General features: G+C 32.4%; 3 protein-coding genes across 5 annotated transcripts; 1 reads left to right on the forward strand and 2 right to left on the reverse strand.

The window, feature by feature from the left end:
• LOC109349242 lies at nucleotides 624-3,567 on the forward strand. Of its 3 annotated transcripts, none has more exons than XM_019589975.1 (4): nucleotides 624-808; nucleotides 962-1,106; nucleotides 1,845-2,153; nucleotides 3,236-3,567. In XM_019589975.1, the coding sequence occupies exons 1-4, from the start codon at nucleotides 648-650 to the stop codon at nucleotides 3,350-3,352; spliced, it is 732 nt and encodes a 243-aa protein (XP_019445520.1). In that variant the 5' UTR covers nucleotides 624-647; the 3' UTR covers nucleotides 3,353-3,567. The 3 variants fall into 3 exon arrangements, with proteins under 3 accessions (XP_019445520.1, XP_019445521.1, XP_019445522.1); XM_019589976.1 differs by having other exon boundaries at nucleotides 974-1,106; XM_019589977.1 differs by having other exon boundaries at nucleotides 998-1,106.
• On the reverse strand, nucleotides 4,280-8,846 carry LOC109349241 (serine/threonine-protein phosphatase PP2A catalytic subunit). The gene is made up of 6 exons (XM_019589974.1): nucleotides 8,346-8,846; nucleotides 6,473-6,587; nucleotides 5,664-5,772; nucleotides 5,515-5,592; nucleotides 4,932-5,123; nucleotides 4,280-4,825 (listed from the first exon to the last, which is right to left on the reverse strand). Exons 1-6 carry the CDS (start codon nucleotides 8,596-8,598, stop codon nucleotides 4,652-4,654), a joined length of 921 nt encoding a protein of 306 aa, XP_019445519.1. The 5' UTR covers nucleotides 8,599-8,846; the 3' UTR covers nucleotides 4,280-4,651.
• LOC109349244 (CLAVATA3/ESR (CLE)-related protein 25-like) lies at nucleotides 12,092-14,374 on the reverse strand. Its single transcript, XM_019589978.1, has 2 exons — nucleotides 13,831-14,374; nucleotides 12,092-12,804 (listed from the first exon to the last, which is right to left on the reverse strand). Exons 1-2 carry the CDS (start codon nucleotides 14,088-14,090, stop codon nucleotides 12,765-12,767), a joined length of 300 nt encoding a protein of 99 aa, XP_019445523.1. The 5' UTR covers nucleotides 14,091-14,374; the 3' UTR covers nucleotides 12,092-12,764.

Raw genomic sequence — 18,506 nt, forward strand, 5'->3', positions numbered from 1 at the left:
AGTTAGCAATTCAAACGTAGAAAAAATATTTTCAATTATGAAAACCGTGAAAAATATGGTGTATAATCGAATGGAATATGTATAGATGAATAACTGTCTAATATATACATCAATATTTTATTATTTTGCATTTCAAGTTCTATGATACTAGAAGTTCTACACTCCAAATGCACTACAGCACCAAGGAAACTTTAATGGACTAAGATTTTCTCAACTATTAAATAAAAACTAGACAATATAGCATCAAACTTCCACACGTGGTAACTCCAAAGAGAAATGTATTATTCTGTCAAGTATTTTATTTATTTTAATTTTATAATGAAAAAATATTATTATAATTGTCCTTATGTTCTTATTTTTTTCACCTTCATTCTATTTTTATAATGAACAATGATATTCTTATACTTTCATTTATAATTCATTTTTATTTTTATATCCCTCTTTATTATTATCTATTTCCTATGCCACATACACAATCGTGTGTAGTTTAACATTTTTCTTTCATTTAACATAAGTCTGTAATTAAAATTTTGGTACAGAAAGTATATGAATCTAATCCAATGTCATAAATTAACAGAATTAACATGAGAAGCTGAAAGTGTGAAAATGTTTTAAAATGAAAAGAAATATATATAAAAAAAATAACAATGTTAAAGCATGACTTACGAATTCAGAAGAGGAGAAGAAGAAAAGCAGAAAGCGTGAAAGCAATGAATTGTGCAAATTCACCATTATTTCTTTCACTCTTCTTCTTCATCGCAATCTCTCTATTCTACGAAGCTTCATTTGGCGCTTCAGTGCATCAAACGTAAGCTCTAATCTCTCTCTGTGCATCCATGGTTTTGTATAAGGGCACATCTTGAAATTCTTGATAAACCTGATCTACGATTATGATTACTCTGATGTTTGATCTAGTTTACATTAAAGTTGGATTCTTTTGTTCCTTATTTGAATTGGGCAGTGATTCAAACAGCGAAGAGATTCAAAATGGTAATGGGTTTGGGCGCAGAGTTCTTTTAAGTTTCAAAGAAAATCCATCTGGAAGTAACGTTACCTTTGAATGCGCTCCTTCTGGTCCTTGCGTCCCTTGCATTTACTCAGAGAAGGTACCCTTTTCATTTTTCACAAATTAAAGGCTTGATCTTATGCTAGAAATTGCGTCGGTGTATTTTTTTTCTTTCCCTTTTCAATTATGTTTTTTTGGTTTTTTTTATGTTTACTTTCTGGGTTTGAACTTTGAAGTGAGTTTATAGAAAAGGAATGTAACGGTTTCAGTGCTGTCACTTCAATTTGCAACTAGCTAGATGATGAAGCTGTCTGATTATAAGATTGAAGGCTGATGAGACATGTGAATAGCATATGAATACAGATCTTACTAATGAGTTATTTGTTGATTTAAGAATACTTAAACATGAAGGGATTTGAGGAGATTATGCATCTATTGATAAGGGGTGAGTCTCGGTGTGGCGGTAAGATTGTTTGTCTCGTGGCCTAGAGGTCACGAGTTTAAATCCTGGAAATAGCCTCTTCACTTGTGAGGTGAGGTTGCATACATAATACATCTACCTTCCCAGATCCCACTAGCTCTTTGGTATCCATCTCTTGATAAACTTGTTTGTGAAGCCTTGTTTCTAACAGAAAAATTGATGCAATGTTTATAGGCTGGGTCCTCAATGAAATGGGATTCATGTTAATAATCTTCATGTCCATGCTTAGGATTTCACTTATAACCTCGTGGTTTCGTTGGTCCTTCCTTTTAAATCTACATGAAGTATCTTTTGCTGGGTTATTCTTGATAGGCTTCTTTCTTAATAATTATCTTCAACTTTCTTTTGGGGTTGTAGGGCGATGACAAATATCGCTGCAGTGAAACTGGATACCGCATTCCATTCAAATGTGTAGAAACTAAAGATTCCATAAAGGATACGAAGAAAACTAAAGCTCAGAAAGGTCGGTCCTCTATGGAAATCTCTGACAGTATTGAAAAGTCACATAAAGTGTCTCATGTGGATGTAGATTTCACTACTCCTCAATCACATAGAATATTATTGGATGATTCATCCGCTTCAGATAATAAGTCACAGGCTTACATCACTTATAGAAGCTGTATACCCCCAGAGACTGACGAGAAATTGTCCGTGCTTGGTTTTGAGGTAACTCAGTTTATGACTCACTTTTATTGTTATATTAACTTGTGCTGTCATCTGTTGTTCAGTTTTTGGCTCTTCAAATTTCAAGGAAATGTGTTGCAAACTCATTTGCGACATGATGTGCATAATCAATTTACAAGTAATAACCATACTCTTGAGTTGAGCTGCTGGAAAAGCTGTTCTTCTTCAACATCTTTTAACATTTGATCTTCGCATTTTAGTAGATATCCATTTTGTCCGAGTCTGCATGATAAAAAAGATTCAATGCTACATATTGTCCTTGTTTTTTCATCTGGCCCTCAGTGGTTCCTCTCATTTGTCAGCATTGGCTACAAATCTCTTTCAGCAGATTTTACTGTTTAATTACCTAAGCTATTAGGCATCACCATAGTTTTATCATCTACCAGCATACGAGAGGCTGTAATCTTCGTGAATATCAAGATACACTGGAGATGAAAACCCAGCCTTTACTGGTTCACATGCATGTAGTCATATATTTTTGAGATTTTGCTACTGTCTTTTTTTATAGTTCTTAGATAATCAATAAAGTTGTAGTAATAATTTCTAAAGGGTTCCTCCTCTTTTTTATTCTTCATGCACTTTTTTCTTCTTAAAGGGCGTCCTTTAGTCGACCTAGCGTCATTGTTTATTCCGTTTCTAGTACCATAGCCCCATATGGTATTGCCTATAAATGCAAATCTTTGTGGAGGGCTTCTATAATCTGTCAGCTTATCATGATGTGTTTAAACATGAGTTTGTGTGTAAATAAGTACTTGAGGATACAACTAGTGTACTCTAAATTTTAATGCTTGGGCTTGTTTATGTTTTCACCCGCTTTTACTGCTATGCAGATACTTAGTGCTCGATGGAAAATGATATATCATCTTACAACGTCAACCTACAAATCCTCTTACACTGATACACTATAAGAAAAATGATATGTCACAAAGACTTTACTGTGGTATTTGCAACAATCACTTTTCTTGTGGGTATGAGGATATGTAGACTGATTTTGTAGGATATATCATATATCGTTGATCTTATGCTAAAATATTCATGTATATTATTTGTGAAATGTTGGACAGGGGGTGGTGATGTTTTTGTTGCTCATTAGTGGATTAGTCATATACCTGAGAAAAAAGAAGGCAGCTTCTGCGTCCGGTTATGTAGGAGTAAGGAATCAGACAAGTTCTAGGTTTTGAAACAGAAGCCTGCTGTATGATGAGATTTATTCCACACTGAATCCTATTTTCATTATTTTTTTGCTCATTTTTGTAGTCAGAATTTGTGATATTTAACTTTAATAGGCCTAATATTGGGATTTAGAGGCCACCAAATATATTCATTGTATTTTTGTAGTGATTTAATGTAGTATAGTTTCCTGGCCTTTGGAATATTCACCAGTCAAAATCATGGAGGCATGCAAGGGAACGGGAGTTTATAAGTATTCCTAATTTATTGGACGAAGCATGTTGAGGCCATATTTTGGGTATTGAAAGTCTTTGGTACTTAAGCTCACTGGCTTGTGAAATTTGTTCAAAATTCAATCAAGAATAGAAACTGTAATATAGTGATCTAGATGATCAATGTAACCACATACATCGATTCCCTTCATTCTGTTCTGGATTTCGTTGAGCATAAGGGTTTGCTTTACAAACATTAGGTACCACAAATTTTGCCAAAGAGGAAAAATATACATTGATTCCCTACATTCTATTTGTTTCGAGTTTATACAAAGTTAATAAAATATGCGAATATAATCCCCACTGTGAGGCTGAGTAACTTCTCAAACTTAAAAAAGTTATTTGATGTTAATTTTCTTAGAAAGTGCAATTGATACTCATATTTGAAAGACCAACATTACAATTTACTCGTAAGTTTTCATACTGTCATCTGGGGAAATCACACTCTATATTTATCGTGAAAAAGTTACCATTTTAAAATTTCCCCCACAACACTTTCATTAAATTGCAGGCAGATATGCACCAAAAATATCCAAGCATACATGTTTTTGGATACTTGTCTGTTTTCAATTAATAGATCAAATTAGTAAATAGACCCTTCAGTTTCCTATGTTCGAGTCTCCATGCAACCATCTCCCCCAACCCCATACCCATTATATCATTCAATTATGTAAAAATGAAAACCTGCACTTTCATTTGTTACCATCCATAAGTCTCAAATAAACATGACGGTTGGAACTCAAAAATCTGCTCCCTAACATGACGGTTGGAACTCAATTAGAAAAATTACAAAACAAGATATACCAAGTTATTGCTGCTTCCTCCTATCAAAAATATACAAACATCAAATGGTGCCTTATGTCAGTTCTATAGGTTTTTGTCCAAATAAGATGGCAGCAGCAGCGGCAAGCAAACTCCAAATGAAAGAATTATGTTGATGATAACCCTCCACTTAAAAAAGTGAAATTCCTCTTTCCTTAATGACACATCTACAGTAACGGCAGAAAGCAGAAACTACAAGCAGAGAAATATATGAAGTTACAAAAAATAATCCGGAGTCTTTCGTGTAGTGTCAGGTTCAATTTGCCTGGGAGCTGGATCAAACTGAAGAAAATTCTGATCCATATTTTCTCCAATTTCCAGTATGGCAGCCATATTCCCACATCGGTAGCAGTAATTTGGAGCGCTAAAAACAGTCACCACATTCTTCTCCTTTAAGAGTTCATCAAATAATATTTAATACATAGAGTGAAATAGGTACCCTTATAACAAAAAATAAGCTAATACTTAAACTGAATAAAAATATTATGCAAGTCACCTGGCACCAATTGTACCCTTCCATGACAAGCTGGTGAGCCCTAGATATCAGGGAGAGACCATTGGTATGATTGAACTGAGCAGCTATATCCTGTCCAAATGTATATCCCGCACCACGTGGAGATATTCCCCAACCACAGCGATCATCTGGATCAGACCACAAGAGATCACACATTGGTCCTTCATGCGGAACCTATAATGCACAAGTACAATTGTCATGAAAGAAATCCAATTATGTCATCAACATAGTTTTATACAAGGCATATAAATGAAATTCCACAGTGGACCAAAAAGAAGAGACATCCTGAAAGTCTAGCAGTCAGTAAGGCTGAAATGAATATTTAATAGTTGATTCAACTAAAGGGAAGAGAAAGCAGACATCCTTGTAAGCCCTAGATGAAATAAAACATTTCCAAAGCAAAACAAGAGTATTACAACCTACAATAAAACAATCGTAAAATCAAATAAAATAAAATAATTTCTCTTGCCATATTTCAAAAACAAAGTTAATATATTGGACTCATGAGAGCATGCTCCACCAATTAAATAATAAGAGTTTGCAAAAGCCACTTAATAACACAAACCTCCTGTATACGATCCAAGGCCCGGATATTATCCAGCGTATCCAAAGAAGGTGAGAGACCTCCATGCAAGCAGAAAATCTGTAACATAGATGGATGTTAGTTGCTGGCATATAGTCAAATTCACATTCTGCTACATATGTAACTCAAACCTGACTCTCAATGAGGGCAGTCAGAGGCAAATAATCAAACAAGTCAGTAAAGAATTTCCAGACATTGGCATTTCCATATTTTCTCAAGCATTCATCGTAGAAGCCATATCTGAAAAGTAGGTGAACATTAATTATGAATTTGTATGTAAACAAACAATTAATTAGAAAACTCCTTTTGTATTTGTTGGTTCAAGGCATAAGTTTTTGTTTCCTTTTTAATTCTCCCATATCATTAATGAATTGGTGTAAACAAGCGTAAACTATGTAATTCATCTCTACTCACTCATTCAGATAAGCCTTACAAGATAGCTGTACTTTTCACTTAAGTGCCCCATGGTATCTATGTACAAGGTTCACATCAATAAGAAGTAAAATCTTGCTATTCATTCACCATGAACTTCACAACTCTTTCTGTAAAGTAGTGAAAAATGACTATCACACTAGCCTCAGCATCAGAGAGACAGCACATTGAAAACAATGTTCATTTATTTGCAAATTCTCTCCGCCCCTAATACTAAATAATATATCAAAATAATGGAGAGAAACATAGTAAAAGAAGAAAGGTGGGAAATTGGCATTACAGAACCAGACTGCTGCGCCTAAACAAGCTCACTTTGAAGTTACCCTAGAGATAGATGGAACCCATGGGGCCATTCTATTTAGAAAAGCCAATGAGCAAGGACATAAGGGCTGCAATACTACCTCTTCTCATACTTTAAGCAGTATACATCTTTACATACACAAATTACAATTTTAAAATGAGTTGTCTGAAACACATAGGGTGAGAAGATAATGTACTTAGTTCTTACACTTGAGTAATTTGACGGCTCTCATGATTTCCCCTGAGAATTGTAATTCTATCTCTATAACGGACTTTCAATGCCACCAAAAGTGTAACAGTCTCCACTGAATAGTAACCACGATCTGCATAAATTTAGCCAGTATCGTGAGGAAATGGTAGCAGTTCCTAACACAAAAAAACTATAATTTTGTAATGGCCAACGTTGGACCTTATTATAGCTGAAACTTGCAATATCCCCAAATATTGATGTTTTTAATCCTCCTGTCCTTTCCTCAAAGACACATCATTTTGACACTCAGATTTTATACTTGAATATAAACAGAACAATCATTGTTCACAGAAATTTACCATTCATCCTCTAAAAACATTCTCTTGCAACTTTCAATTTCATTTGTTCGTCAACATTTCGATAAACAACCTTTCCTTCTGTCATCACTCTTCTTATATAGAAATACAAAATTCAAAGCCTTTTCCCACTATGTGGGGCAGACTACACAGATCAATTGATGCCGCTTTGTTCAATAAAATCATTACTCTTCTCAGACAAAAACTAAAAATATTTAGAATATCACAAAAAGCATGACTATTTATAATATATTTCATTTCTTCATTGAGTTGCACCACCCTAATCCCTACAGTGGGAGAGTATCCTATCATTGATGTGTGGCGATCACACCAAGAAGAAAACAAGTTTCACCTAAAAATTCTTTTTCCAACAACTGTCAGGTTGGTACATACCTAAATGGTAAAACCAGGAGCTTAAAAACAAGAAGTATACCAGATTCCAACAGTGGAACCAATGTTATAGACATAATATGGAGCTAAAAGAGATAAGCAAGTTAATTTGAAGAGAACGAGTCAAGCATAATTACCAACGAGCTTAATGCCCACACAACAATGGGTACACATCTGCTGTCCCACAGTTTGTGCCATTGCATGTGCCATTAGTTATGATTGGTCAGAAAAATAGGTAATTATTAATTTTTAAACTTATATATATTTTTTATGACATGATCATGCAAAAGCCTTAAAGATTCAAACTACCTGACATTGAATCACTTGATTATGGAAAAAGATAGGCAATTAATGCAATTAATCAGCTTGAATGCACTACTTTTACAGCAATGAAACAACATAATGAATTAATGATTGTATCCTCTCAGTCCCCTAGTAGTTAATGATTCAACCCAATGGTATAGTATGAAACCAGACAAATACTATAAAGTGAAGACACGGTGTTTTCAAGTAATGTCAGAAGTCGACAGACACCAATGGCTTCAAAACACAAAATAACATGCATCCAATTTAAAAATTATAGTGTCCTACATGTCCATGTGTCATATCACCTTTCCATGCCAAAGTCTGTGCTTCATAGGTTAAAATCAACTCCAAGAACATTAAAACAGTTTAAAGAAGACATCAACAATGAAAACAATTAACAAAATGCTAAGAACATCATCTTAAAAGGGCATCAAGGTAGAAAGGTCGATAAAAAAGAATCCCAACAAACAAGAATATAAATTATTTAGGGTCTTTGTATGAGTTGAGTTTTGGATGGGACGGGAAGACTTCTGAGCCATAAATTACACATACGAGATGACTCCGAAGTCTTCCCCTTCCTTTGATTCCCCTCTAATACATACTTGCAAACGGACCATTAAGAGAAAACAGACAATATCCCAACTTCAAATAAATAGACAAAAACCAATACAAAAAAATTGAAAAATCAATTATAACACACCACCACCAAGCACTTCCTCCACAAGCAAATCATGCCAACACAAAAATCAAAACCTTAAAATATCTAATTCACATCAAGTTCAGCACAAAATATAAATGAATTAAAAAAAGAAATAAAAAAGAATTGAAGAATGACTGACCTACATAATCGCCCATGAAGAGATAATTAGTATGAGGAGCACTTCCACCAATACGAAAAAGCTCGATGAGATCATAGAACTGGCCATGAATATCGCCGCAAACCGTGACGGGGCACTTAACCGGTTGAACGTTCCACTCCTCCACCAGAATCGCCCTCGCTTGATCGCAAAGCGCCTTCACCTCCGCCTCCGGCAAAGCCTTGCATTCCATCAACACCTCTATCTGCCGGTCCAGATCCGCTTGAGACGGCATCGTTTTGCGAACTTATTCTCTCAGATCCAAAACGGCTTAGGGATTGTCGTTTTACACAGATCAATAGGTGATCTTGTTAGATAACACCGAATCGGTGACGGTCAAGCAAAACGGGGAGGAGTTCCGATAAAAGGGCAGAGCAAAACGAACCGTTTTGTTTTGAAGATGAGATTGGTTTCTTTTTTCTCCGCCCTTAATCATTTCATTTTCTCGTTCCAGGTTCTGCGTTGTAGTTTTTTTTTGTCGGGAAAAAAAAGAGAAAAACTAATAGAGATAAAATATAGCTAATTCAATTTTTTGTTAATTATTTTAGTTTTTATTGTTTTATTTTTTGTTTTTAATAATTAAAAGATCATGAATTTAATAATAATTGTGAATGATAGAAATAATTAAGGCAAATGCGAAGGTGGGGGAGCATCTAGAACTAAAATGAAATTTGATAGCTTAAAATATTGATACTTTGATTCAATTAAAACTTTTTATTTCGTTTTACCCAAATGTCATATGTTCCATCAACACAGATATTGATATCAATCATATATAGATATGAGGTACACAATTTTCTTAAAGAATCACAATCAGATACGGAACGAGAATATAAAGTGACAATTAATAAATTACTAAATTAAAAAAAGATAAAAATGAATAATGTTGACGCTTACATGTGATACAAGTATGGTATGGTAGGATAATAAAAAATCAAAATTAGATATGAGGATGAGAAACTGTTTATGTTAGTTAATTTTTTTTATAGATTATGCGAGTTAAACTGAAGGATCATGGTGTGCGAGAAAAAAAGAGAGGGTAAAACACCAAGTTTTCACGAAAGTAACATGTTGCCTTTTGCATACTTTTGTGGGCTTATAAATAAATAAAAATAAGCAAAAACAATACAAAGTAAACATGTACTAAATTTTTGCTTGATATTATCCTCTTTTGATGTATTTCGTATTTGTGTTGCTTTAACCGGTTCGCTATTAATGCAATCATAGATTTTGGGAAGGTAAATTTTGTTTCAGCCAAATTAAGTAATTTTTAACTCAAAAGCTTCTTCTTGCTTTGTCTACTTAGTTATTTTATTTTAATTCATTGATTTTTGATTACGGGCCATGTAGTCTCAAAAGATTGAAAAATGTAAGGAAAAACAATGTTCATAACATCTAAAAGAAAGTAAAAGAAACTCAGCACAACATTTGACCAATTTAGTAACATATTTTCCCTTCTCTTTATTTTGCCATTGACTTGAAATAGTAAAATGCATTGTACTTGGTATACTTTAAATTGAGTAGGAATTAGTCCACTAAAGAAACACTTGAATTAAAGCACAACTTTGACCGGTTACCATAAGAGTCTAATTGAATATATAATAATGATAATATTTATTTATTGTTAATATTAAAATTTATATATAATATAAGTATATCATTTACATTCATTCAATCATTTCTATTATTTTTTAAATAGACAATAATAATTAAATATGAATAGTGAATAATACAATAATATATAAAACTCTTACCGTGTCACACTGTAACTAGTATATTTTTACTCATATATAATATCTTTCACGTGTTTGAAGTTCAAAGTATTGTAATAATATTGTGTAATCTTATCATAAATAAAAAAGATACAAATGTTATTATTTTTGCATTTTTAGTTTTTAGAGTATTTCATTCTCTAGTATCAGGAATGAATCTAATTCTGTTTGGATGACCTCTAGGAGATAAATTATTTATTGTTTTATCTTATTCTTTTTAATCTTTACACAAAAAATTCTATAAATGGAGATTATATATATCAAAATTATGTCTTAATCCTATCCGATTCGATGAAAGTTTGATATTTATTAGAAAATTGTGAATAGTGAAAAATAAAGTTAAAGTAATATGTGATTTTTGTTAGTATGTGTCAAAATTTTATTCCATAAGAAGAATTGTGAAGATAGTTTTGAGAGAGATGAATTAGGATCCTATAGACTTATGAGAGTGAGATGACTTATCCAATATTTGAGAGATAAATTATCACTTTTATATTTATATATATCAATAAAAGTGTCATTTTATTATCTCAATGATAAAAGTATAAAATCATTTTATTTTTCTTCTTGTTTTGGATGCAATTATCTCTTTTAAGAGAAATCTTAACCCATTTTAAAAGGATAACCCTAAAATTTAAACCTAATATAAAACTAAATTTTACTTGAATTACAATTCATTTTCACCACCACCAACCTCTATTACCGAAGTATTAAGTACACATCCAAGTTACTTATAGTAGTAACTTATAGGAACCAAATGTTTTTTTTTATATAAGTTATGGAAAACTTTAAAAAGACAATTTTAAAAACATTTTTCCAAATTCTTCACCTTCATTTTCCCCCTAGATCCAATCAAAGCAAAACGACAACAGAAAAAGGCAGGTAAAAATGCTTCAATATATGTAACATATTACGATTCCCGTGTTATTAAAGTTGAGTAATCGATTACTCAACTTGCCATAATCGATTACTCTAAGAGTTGTTGCATCAGATAATTTAAAGTGAATGAGTTTCAACCAAAAGACATGTTTTCATTCCAATCAATTCATACTCTTTCAAAGAGATATTTTGGCGGATTGGAAATCCTATATAAAAGCATTGAAACTCACAATCACAACACACAACATATACACAACTCTCATACAAATTTCAAAAGCCCTTACACATATTCTGAAATTATTTTCTGCACTTTTGGCAACAAGTTCTTAAACTTTCAAAGTTGATTTTTCAAAGCTGCAAAGTGAAAGTGTTTCAAGTTTACAAACTTATAAAGAGCATTAGTACTAAGTATACAAAAGAGTTGATTGAATTACAAGTTACGTCACTTTCATACTTGTAAAGGTAATTCCGCCATTGTTGAACATTCTTTAGTATTATTGCAGAATACTTTCTTTCATGGACTGTGATAAGAAAGATGATTAGAATCACTTGGAAATGTGTGTGTTTTCCAAAAGTGAATAAGGATTAAAGAGTACGTAAGGTACATAGAGATATTTAATTGCAACTCATAATTTTCAGTGGAAAAATCTATTGTGCTGCAAGAGTAGTGAATGTAGTCTTCGGTGAACAAGAAAAATCCTTATGTATTTTCTTCTCCCTTATCTCTTAACTCTTATATTAAAAAAAATGACCATAATTTTTAAGTAATCTTTCTTACAAAAAAAAAAAAAAATTCCTAAATCCAATCAAAGCAAAACGACAACAGAAAAAAGCAGGTAAAAATGCTTCAACAGAGGGCATCCTTTAATTTTCCACTTTGAACATTGAGGACCATATATGCTTGTTTCCTCTCTTTTCATTTTCACTTTATTTTAATCTCATTCTTTACTTACCTATCATTGATTGCCACAAGATAATAAGAATAAGAATCTAACAGTTTAAAATGTTTTAATGGACCAAAAAACTGAACAATTTTCACCATCCCCACCAAAGAATCTAGTGAAAAAGACCAACACAAGATGCAAAAAAACCTTCTTTTTACAGGTGCAACAACACCTTTAAATGCTGGAATTTACTTTACTTTAACAACTTGTTTCTAATCTTTACAACAAATATTAAAAAAACTGAGTATCCAAACTTAATACTGAGGGAACCAAAATCCAAAGCATGCATGGCTGCTTCTGCTGTTGCATGCTAAGACATCTTGTTCTGTATGGCTTTAAACTTTAAAGTTATGTTAATTGCTTTACATGCAAGCACTGATTTTCATTCCATTGAAATTTGTGATACCTGCTCCACTACCCCATTATCTCACAAGATAAGTTGAAAAAAGGAATTTAATGATTGTGCAAATTTTAACCCATTTTTTTTATAACAAATGCAAACACCTCACACTAAATTTAAGTCTAGGTAGAAGCTGCAAAACTTTCTTTTTCAGCTTATTTTCTGTGGAACAAGCTTCCTTTCTATTTTCCCTCTTTATCCCACCAACTCTCCCCATAACAAATCAATTTTCATGCATGATGGAATTCTAAGAAGCTTGTGGCAGTTCCAAGGTTGCTAGACACAAGAATGCAAGAAGTACTAGACATAGTATGCAACCTTGGAGCTGCCACAAGCATGTGGATTATAACAACTTGTGTCATCTTATGTAAGGTTGCTGAAGCTTGTCGAATTCCCAGTGTGTTGATTAAGCTTTTCCAGGAGGTTGACCAGAATTTCCAGCTTTCCTGAACATAATTATCAATTAATATTTTAAAAGAAAATCTAATGTTTCTGTTGCTGGATAAAGTTGGATACAATCTATGGTGGATAAAGCATATTATAAGCAATCAATATTTGTGAAATAGTTTCCTACTAAGTCTAGCACTTCTTGCATTCTTGTGCTAAAAGTAATAAATGTTTTCTAGGATTTGAACTTGTAATCTAACATAGAGAATTGAATTGTATAAATAGCTTTAATACTCATGATTAATTAAGATTTGGAAAAAAGTTGGTAGCCATATATACTTTATCTTTTTTTCTCAATAGCTTTATCTCTATATCACCTATCATAAAAGACTGTCTCTCTTGAAGAACTCAAATGAACAATTCAATGTAACCGTTTATAGAGTGATAAATTAACCATCACTTTTACACTGATTCTCCTTTTTTATCAAGCTCCATTAAAGCAATAACTGAGAAACTTGAAATTGGTGAAAGCCTTGTTTCTGCAAGAGGCATAGTCACTTGACAATAGTCTAATGCACAATTTTAATTATTTTTGTGACAAAAACACAGATAAGGTAAGTATTTAAGTAAGGGTATTGCTCTTTGAGATGTAATATGATGAAATTATTTAATATACAAACTTAATTAGTATAGGGACTATGGGTTATCTCAAAGAGATGTAAAATTGTTGTTTTATCATATAAGTTTTTAATAACTTTTAAGTTTAGATATGAAACTTAAAACATGATGGTTTTTCACCTTATGAACTAATCTCATGTCTGCTAAGACATACAAAACAAGATACCATGTTGGTTTTCTTCTTATAATCAATTAATATTAGGTGGAGTACCCATATATAATTATGTTAAATACATGTTAGATTTCATCCCCACTCCAGCATTGAAACAGGGGATTTGGAACATGAAAAAAATCTAATACATGATGACATGATAGTGGCATAATCAAATTGAAATTAAAAAGGCATAATATAATAAGAAGTTATGCATGTTTAAGGTCAGTGAATATTGAGATAAAGGTAGACAAACCTGTTATGAATAGGATCTGGTCCATTGGGAACTCTTCTTTTGCTCATGTTATCGAAATCCAACTCTTCATTTTTGACATGCTTATTATCTCTACCCATCACTTTCTCATGCTCGAGTATTTCAGAAGATCGTTGTGTAGCTTCTTGTCTTGTTCTTCCACTACTACTTATGCTTCCAACAACCAAAAGGCAAACAAGCCCCACCACTGCTAGTGCTCGAAAGAAAAACTTTGGGAAGAAAGAACTACTACTAGTACCCATAATGCATGCAATTTGGTTTTCTCTGTTTATATCTATCTTTAGGATATTTTTATGTCATAGTATTATAGGAAAGATTAATAGACGAAGAGAAAAACAGAAAATCTTATGATTATTGCATCATGGTTGAAGTGAAAATGGTGTATAAGAAGACAATAGAAGAATAGAATAGAGGGAAAGAGGGATGGTGAGTTATGAGCTAGGCAAGAATTAAGGGTGTGGTTGGTTTTCTTTATAGGTTGGAGGGATTCTGTTACACTTTCTCGAACTCTGAGAGAGAGAGAGAGAGAGAGAGAGAGAGAGAGAGAAGTGTTAATTAAATTGTTTGGAGTGAGGCAACCCCATTGCTTTATACGACAGTATTCTTCTGCTTTGATGTGTGTATTTTCATGCAACTACGATGCCTTATCCTGTCATTCTTTACGTACAATGTGTATAATGAAAATAGTAGGTTCCCTTGCCTCTTTTGTCATGCTCTTAAATGCCTCAGAAATCAAGAAACTTTCTTTGTCTTACAATTGGTGAGAGGGTCTCATAGTTACAATATAGCATGCACAAGTTAATTTTGTTAAGAGAGAATGGTAATTTGCACAAATAGTAATTAGTGAAATGACTTGCATAGTTTCTGTTACATTAATTTAGTGTCAGACACATTATTGTTATTGTAAAGCATGTACTGTTGATAAAAAAATTATACATATTAAGTAATTAGTATAAAATCAATGCAAAAATAAATTGAAATCATGTTACATGGTTAGGCCAAATGTTGGACCAGAAGTTTCTTGGGTCAGGTAACACACTCCCAGCCTAAACAACTCCAACAAAACAAGATACGGTTTAAAAGGAGCATTAATGAGTATACTAAATTGACTGAAAAAGTAAAGCCACTGAAAGTAAATTGAGAATAAAACAGCATGAAACACAGAAAATAAAATAGATCATACTGAAAACATGTTAGATTCTGTTGCCATTCAATACTTTTGTCCTGTTTTAGTACTTTAGTTATTAATGATAGAAGAGGCCTAGGTACACCTTTAGTATACTTGTTATGTCTGCCTAGTCCCTTTCATCCAATATGCTCAAGTTTTTTCTCTACTAATCTGTGAATTTCTAAGAAGATTTTAATGATTGGCTAGATATAAATTCTTGTTAGACTAATATAAAATTGACCTTCATTGAAATACTAGTATAATACTATCCTCGGGTACTCAAATTCTTACTTTCTCTCTAATCCTCCTTTAAAATAATTAATTATGTACTTTGAACACTTCATAAAGTATGCTGCCATTATCAAATTCCATATATGCTCTATAGTTTGAACCTTAAAGTGGTTGCCAGCCAAACGGTTATATGCTTTGATAGATATATTTTTGTGAACTACACTCTCTTAGTTGTGGCTACAAATTATATCCATATATACATCTTTCAAGTCTGATATCTTGAACTTAAAGAGAATCTCTATGCTAAATTAACAGAAGCTGGTTCCTTGGAGTGAGGAATTTAATTAGAGGAATATGTATAGCACATCATATCACACATTTCTTAATCCTCCTTAAGGCCAAAGCATATGGCACATTTTGTCTTACCCATTCTGCTTGAATATGACAATAATAAAAAACCAAAAGTGGTTTTTGTGGGAGAATCCAATGCTTTTTACTGTAATAGCTTCACCTTGAAGGTACATGAATAACTTGGTTCTTCATAGCAGCAAGTGATATATTACTCTAAGATCAAAGCTTTAGGAATTGATGCTTTGCCTATGGTGTGCACATGTTCGAGGTGTGGAATATTAAGTTATGTACATTGGCACTAGACACTTGACAGTGATGTACATTGGCACTTGACATATGTACAAAGTTAATCAATTTGATAGTTATATGGCTGGAGGCTAAGGCAAGCTGCCATTAGCAAAATTTCTCATTGCAGGTCTCCCAAAATAGATGGATAATATTTAATAGTTTTATTCTTTATGGTCTGTTTGTGAGTTGGTTTTAGGGATAGTGAAAGGAAGGAAAAGATTTAGCAGCGATGAAATATACTTGTAAAATGATTTTCAAGTATTCACCTTCAAAAATCAATTCGCAAACGTACCCTTAGAGTACGTTTATGAGTTGAGTTTTGGAGTGAAAAGAAAGGAAAAGGAAAGGTAGAACAATCTAATCTGTATCAAGAATTTATCTAGAAGATTGGTATACGATTTAAGAGAAGTTGTCTTCCATGAAGGATATTATGCATTAGTAGTTAGGCATATACTACACTTAGCAATTTTATGAGGTAGCATTTTCACTAAATCAAAATAGTTTATGACACAAAGTTTAGATTCTAGATTACAGACAAATGGATCATTTTTCTAATTCAAAACCAATTAAGTGACATCAATTTTTCAATTGACCGAATCATATATTTTCCTAATGACCTCAGTGTATTTGCTAATGAAGTTATAGTAAAGCTAGAACTAAGGGCCATGTTGGTGTCTAACGATAATGCATATGTAACTTACTCTCTGTACTAGTTTCTGACAAGTATTTTCCTCTACATATATCATGTATATAGCAGAGGAGCTTCGCTCTTCTCCTCTGCTAAAGATATTGACGAAACAAAGAATAAATAACCATCCTCGAAGTCGCTATGAAAAGTAAAGCGCTACCACATTAGTATAAGCAAGTTTAATGAGTTTTTTTTTGTTTCTACCAAAAGTATCATTTATCTTTTGGTTAAGAAACTAATCTCTTTGAGGTGTCTGATTATTCTTCCCAACAATTATCACATCTAGGAATCAAAGTATTGACCTTTTGATCATCCTGATAATCTAATGGTGTCTTACACCACTATAACAACACTTTGTTGGTAAGTCTAATGGTTTAAAAACATTGTTTAGTTACTTAGGCTTTGTTTGAGAGTTATGAGGAAAAAGGAATGAGAGATATCAAATGGTTAGGAAGAGGAGGAAGGGAAGGAAATCATCTCTTGTTTGGGAGTATTGATAATAATAATGTAAGAATAATTTTTTTTATTTAACTTTAAAATGTAATTATCAATAATATATAATTATATATTGTTACTAAATATAGTAATTTTGATATTCTATCTCCAAAAAATTCTAAAGGGAACGTTAAAAATAGATATATAAAAGAGTTTGGAGAATTCAAACATTCCAAAATCTTCCTCTCTCTTTGATCCAACTCTTAAATAAGGAGAAGATTTTCCAAAATCATCCCTTACTTCCCCCTCCAAAACTTCACTCCAGCCTTATGCCTAATCAATACCAAATTCTTGCAAATAAAACATGATAATGTTTTTTCGGAAGAGAATATCTATCATGGAAAGGGGTAATGGAAGATATTGAACCCAATTCCCATCTGGTAACATATTAAGCAGTGGAAGCAAATATATTCTCTCTATGTCACTGTATTTTCCGTATCTCAAGATTTGATATCTGAGAGCATACTTACTTAGGGATTAGCCATCGCTTTTATTTTCATGCCTGAATTCTATTTATAGAAAAAGTGTTTATTTTTTCATATGTTAAGATTCTGGCTTTTGGTATTTGATTTTGCTATATATGCCAATGTTGAGTCAGATTATAAAAATCTCCATTCAGTCATTTCTTTCTAATGGGATTAGCCTTTCTCGTCATGCATTGGATAGCTAGCTCGTTTTGCAACATCCCATGTTTTTGTGTGGGCATAAATATCCTGAAAAACAAAACCAATTTCCCTTCATCTATCCCAGAATGTGCCGCATGTTGATAAATAAAATAAAATAGAGTATTATGTTTTATCACTTTCTCAAAGTGGAAAACCTCCCCAAACTGAAGATATAAACCGGGCTTAATTAGATTAACACTGCGTTAACACAATGTTAACTTAATTAAAGTTCTTACAGCAAAATAAATTTTTAACAGGCTTATAGGTAAAAGTAAAACTTTCAAGTATATGCCTTAAAATTTTTAAACAATTAAACATGTTAGCTTATACTACTATATGTTATGTAAATTGGACCGGACAAAGTTTATGTGACCATTATTAGGGTGGGGCTTCTCCCATGAGAGTCCAATATTTGAAGGAGATTATAATACATGATAAAAAAAATAATGACCATAATTTTATATTATTTTTCAATAAAATAAAATTAAAAAATTATATTTATCTTCATATTTCAGTATTGTTTAGAGCAGATGAGCTTAATTCCTATTTTCACTCCTACTATCATAAATGATTTTTGTGTGGAATAAACTAAATATCTTGTTAAAAAAATGTACTTACAACATAGGATAGGTTAACAAATGTATTAGAAAAGCCCATTTTCAGAGGGGAAATCACCAGGTATTAAGATCCACACCCAAATTATAAGTTTGATAGTTTTTAGTTTCTAGCATGTGAATCTTAAAACCCAAAAGCCCAATAATCCCCCATTTCT

The sequence above is a fragment of the Lupinus angustifolius genome, chromosome LG06 (genome assembly GCF_001865875.1).
Source record: "Lupinus angustifolius cultivar Tanjil chromosome LG06, LupAngTanjil_v1.0, whole genome shotgun sequence".
NCBI lineage: Eukaryota > Viridiplantae > Streptophyta > Magnoliopsida > Fabales > Fabaceae > Lupinus > Lupinus angustifolius.

Bases quoted from the DNA above. Each gene is read 5' to 3' on its own strand.
- LOC109349242 (XM_019589975.1), top strand. From the start codon at position 648: ATGTTAAAGCATGACTTACGAATTCAGAAGAGGAGAAGAAGAAAAGCA. The intron at 809-961 runs GTAAGCTCTAAT...TGAATTGGGCAG, and splicing joins GGCGCTTCAGTGCATCAAAC to TGATTCAAACAGCGAAGAGA. The intron at 1,107-1,844 runs GTACCCTTTTCA...TTGGGGTTGTAG, and splicing joins CTTGCATTTACTCAGAGAAG to GGCGATGACAAATATCGCTG.
- LOC109349241 (XM_019589974.1), bottom strand. From the start codon at position 8,598: ATGCCGTCTCAAGCGGATCTGGACCGGCAGATAGAGGTGTTGATGGAA. The intron at 6,588-8,345 runs GTCAGTCATTCT...AAATTTATGCAG, and splicing joins CTTCATGGGCGATTATGTAG to ATCGTGGTTACTATTCAGTG. The intron at 5,124-5,514 runs GTTTGTGTTATT...TGTGCATTATAG, and splicing joins CCTTGGATCGTATACAGGAG to GTTCCGCATGAAGGACCAAT.
- LOC109349244 (XM_019589978.1), bottom strand. From the start codon at position 14,090: ATGGGTACTAGTAGTAGTTCTTTCTTCCCAAAGTTTTTCTTTCGAGCA. The intron at 12,805-13,830 runs GTTTGTCTACCT...AATTATGTTCAG, and splicing joins CCAGATCCTATTCATAACAG to GAAAGCTGGAAATTCTGGTC.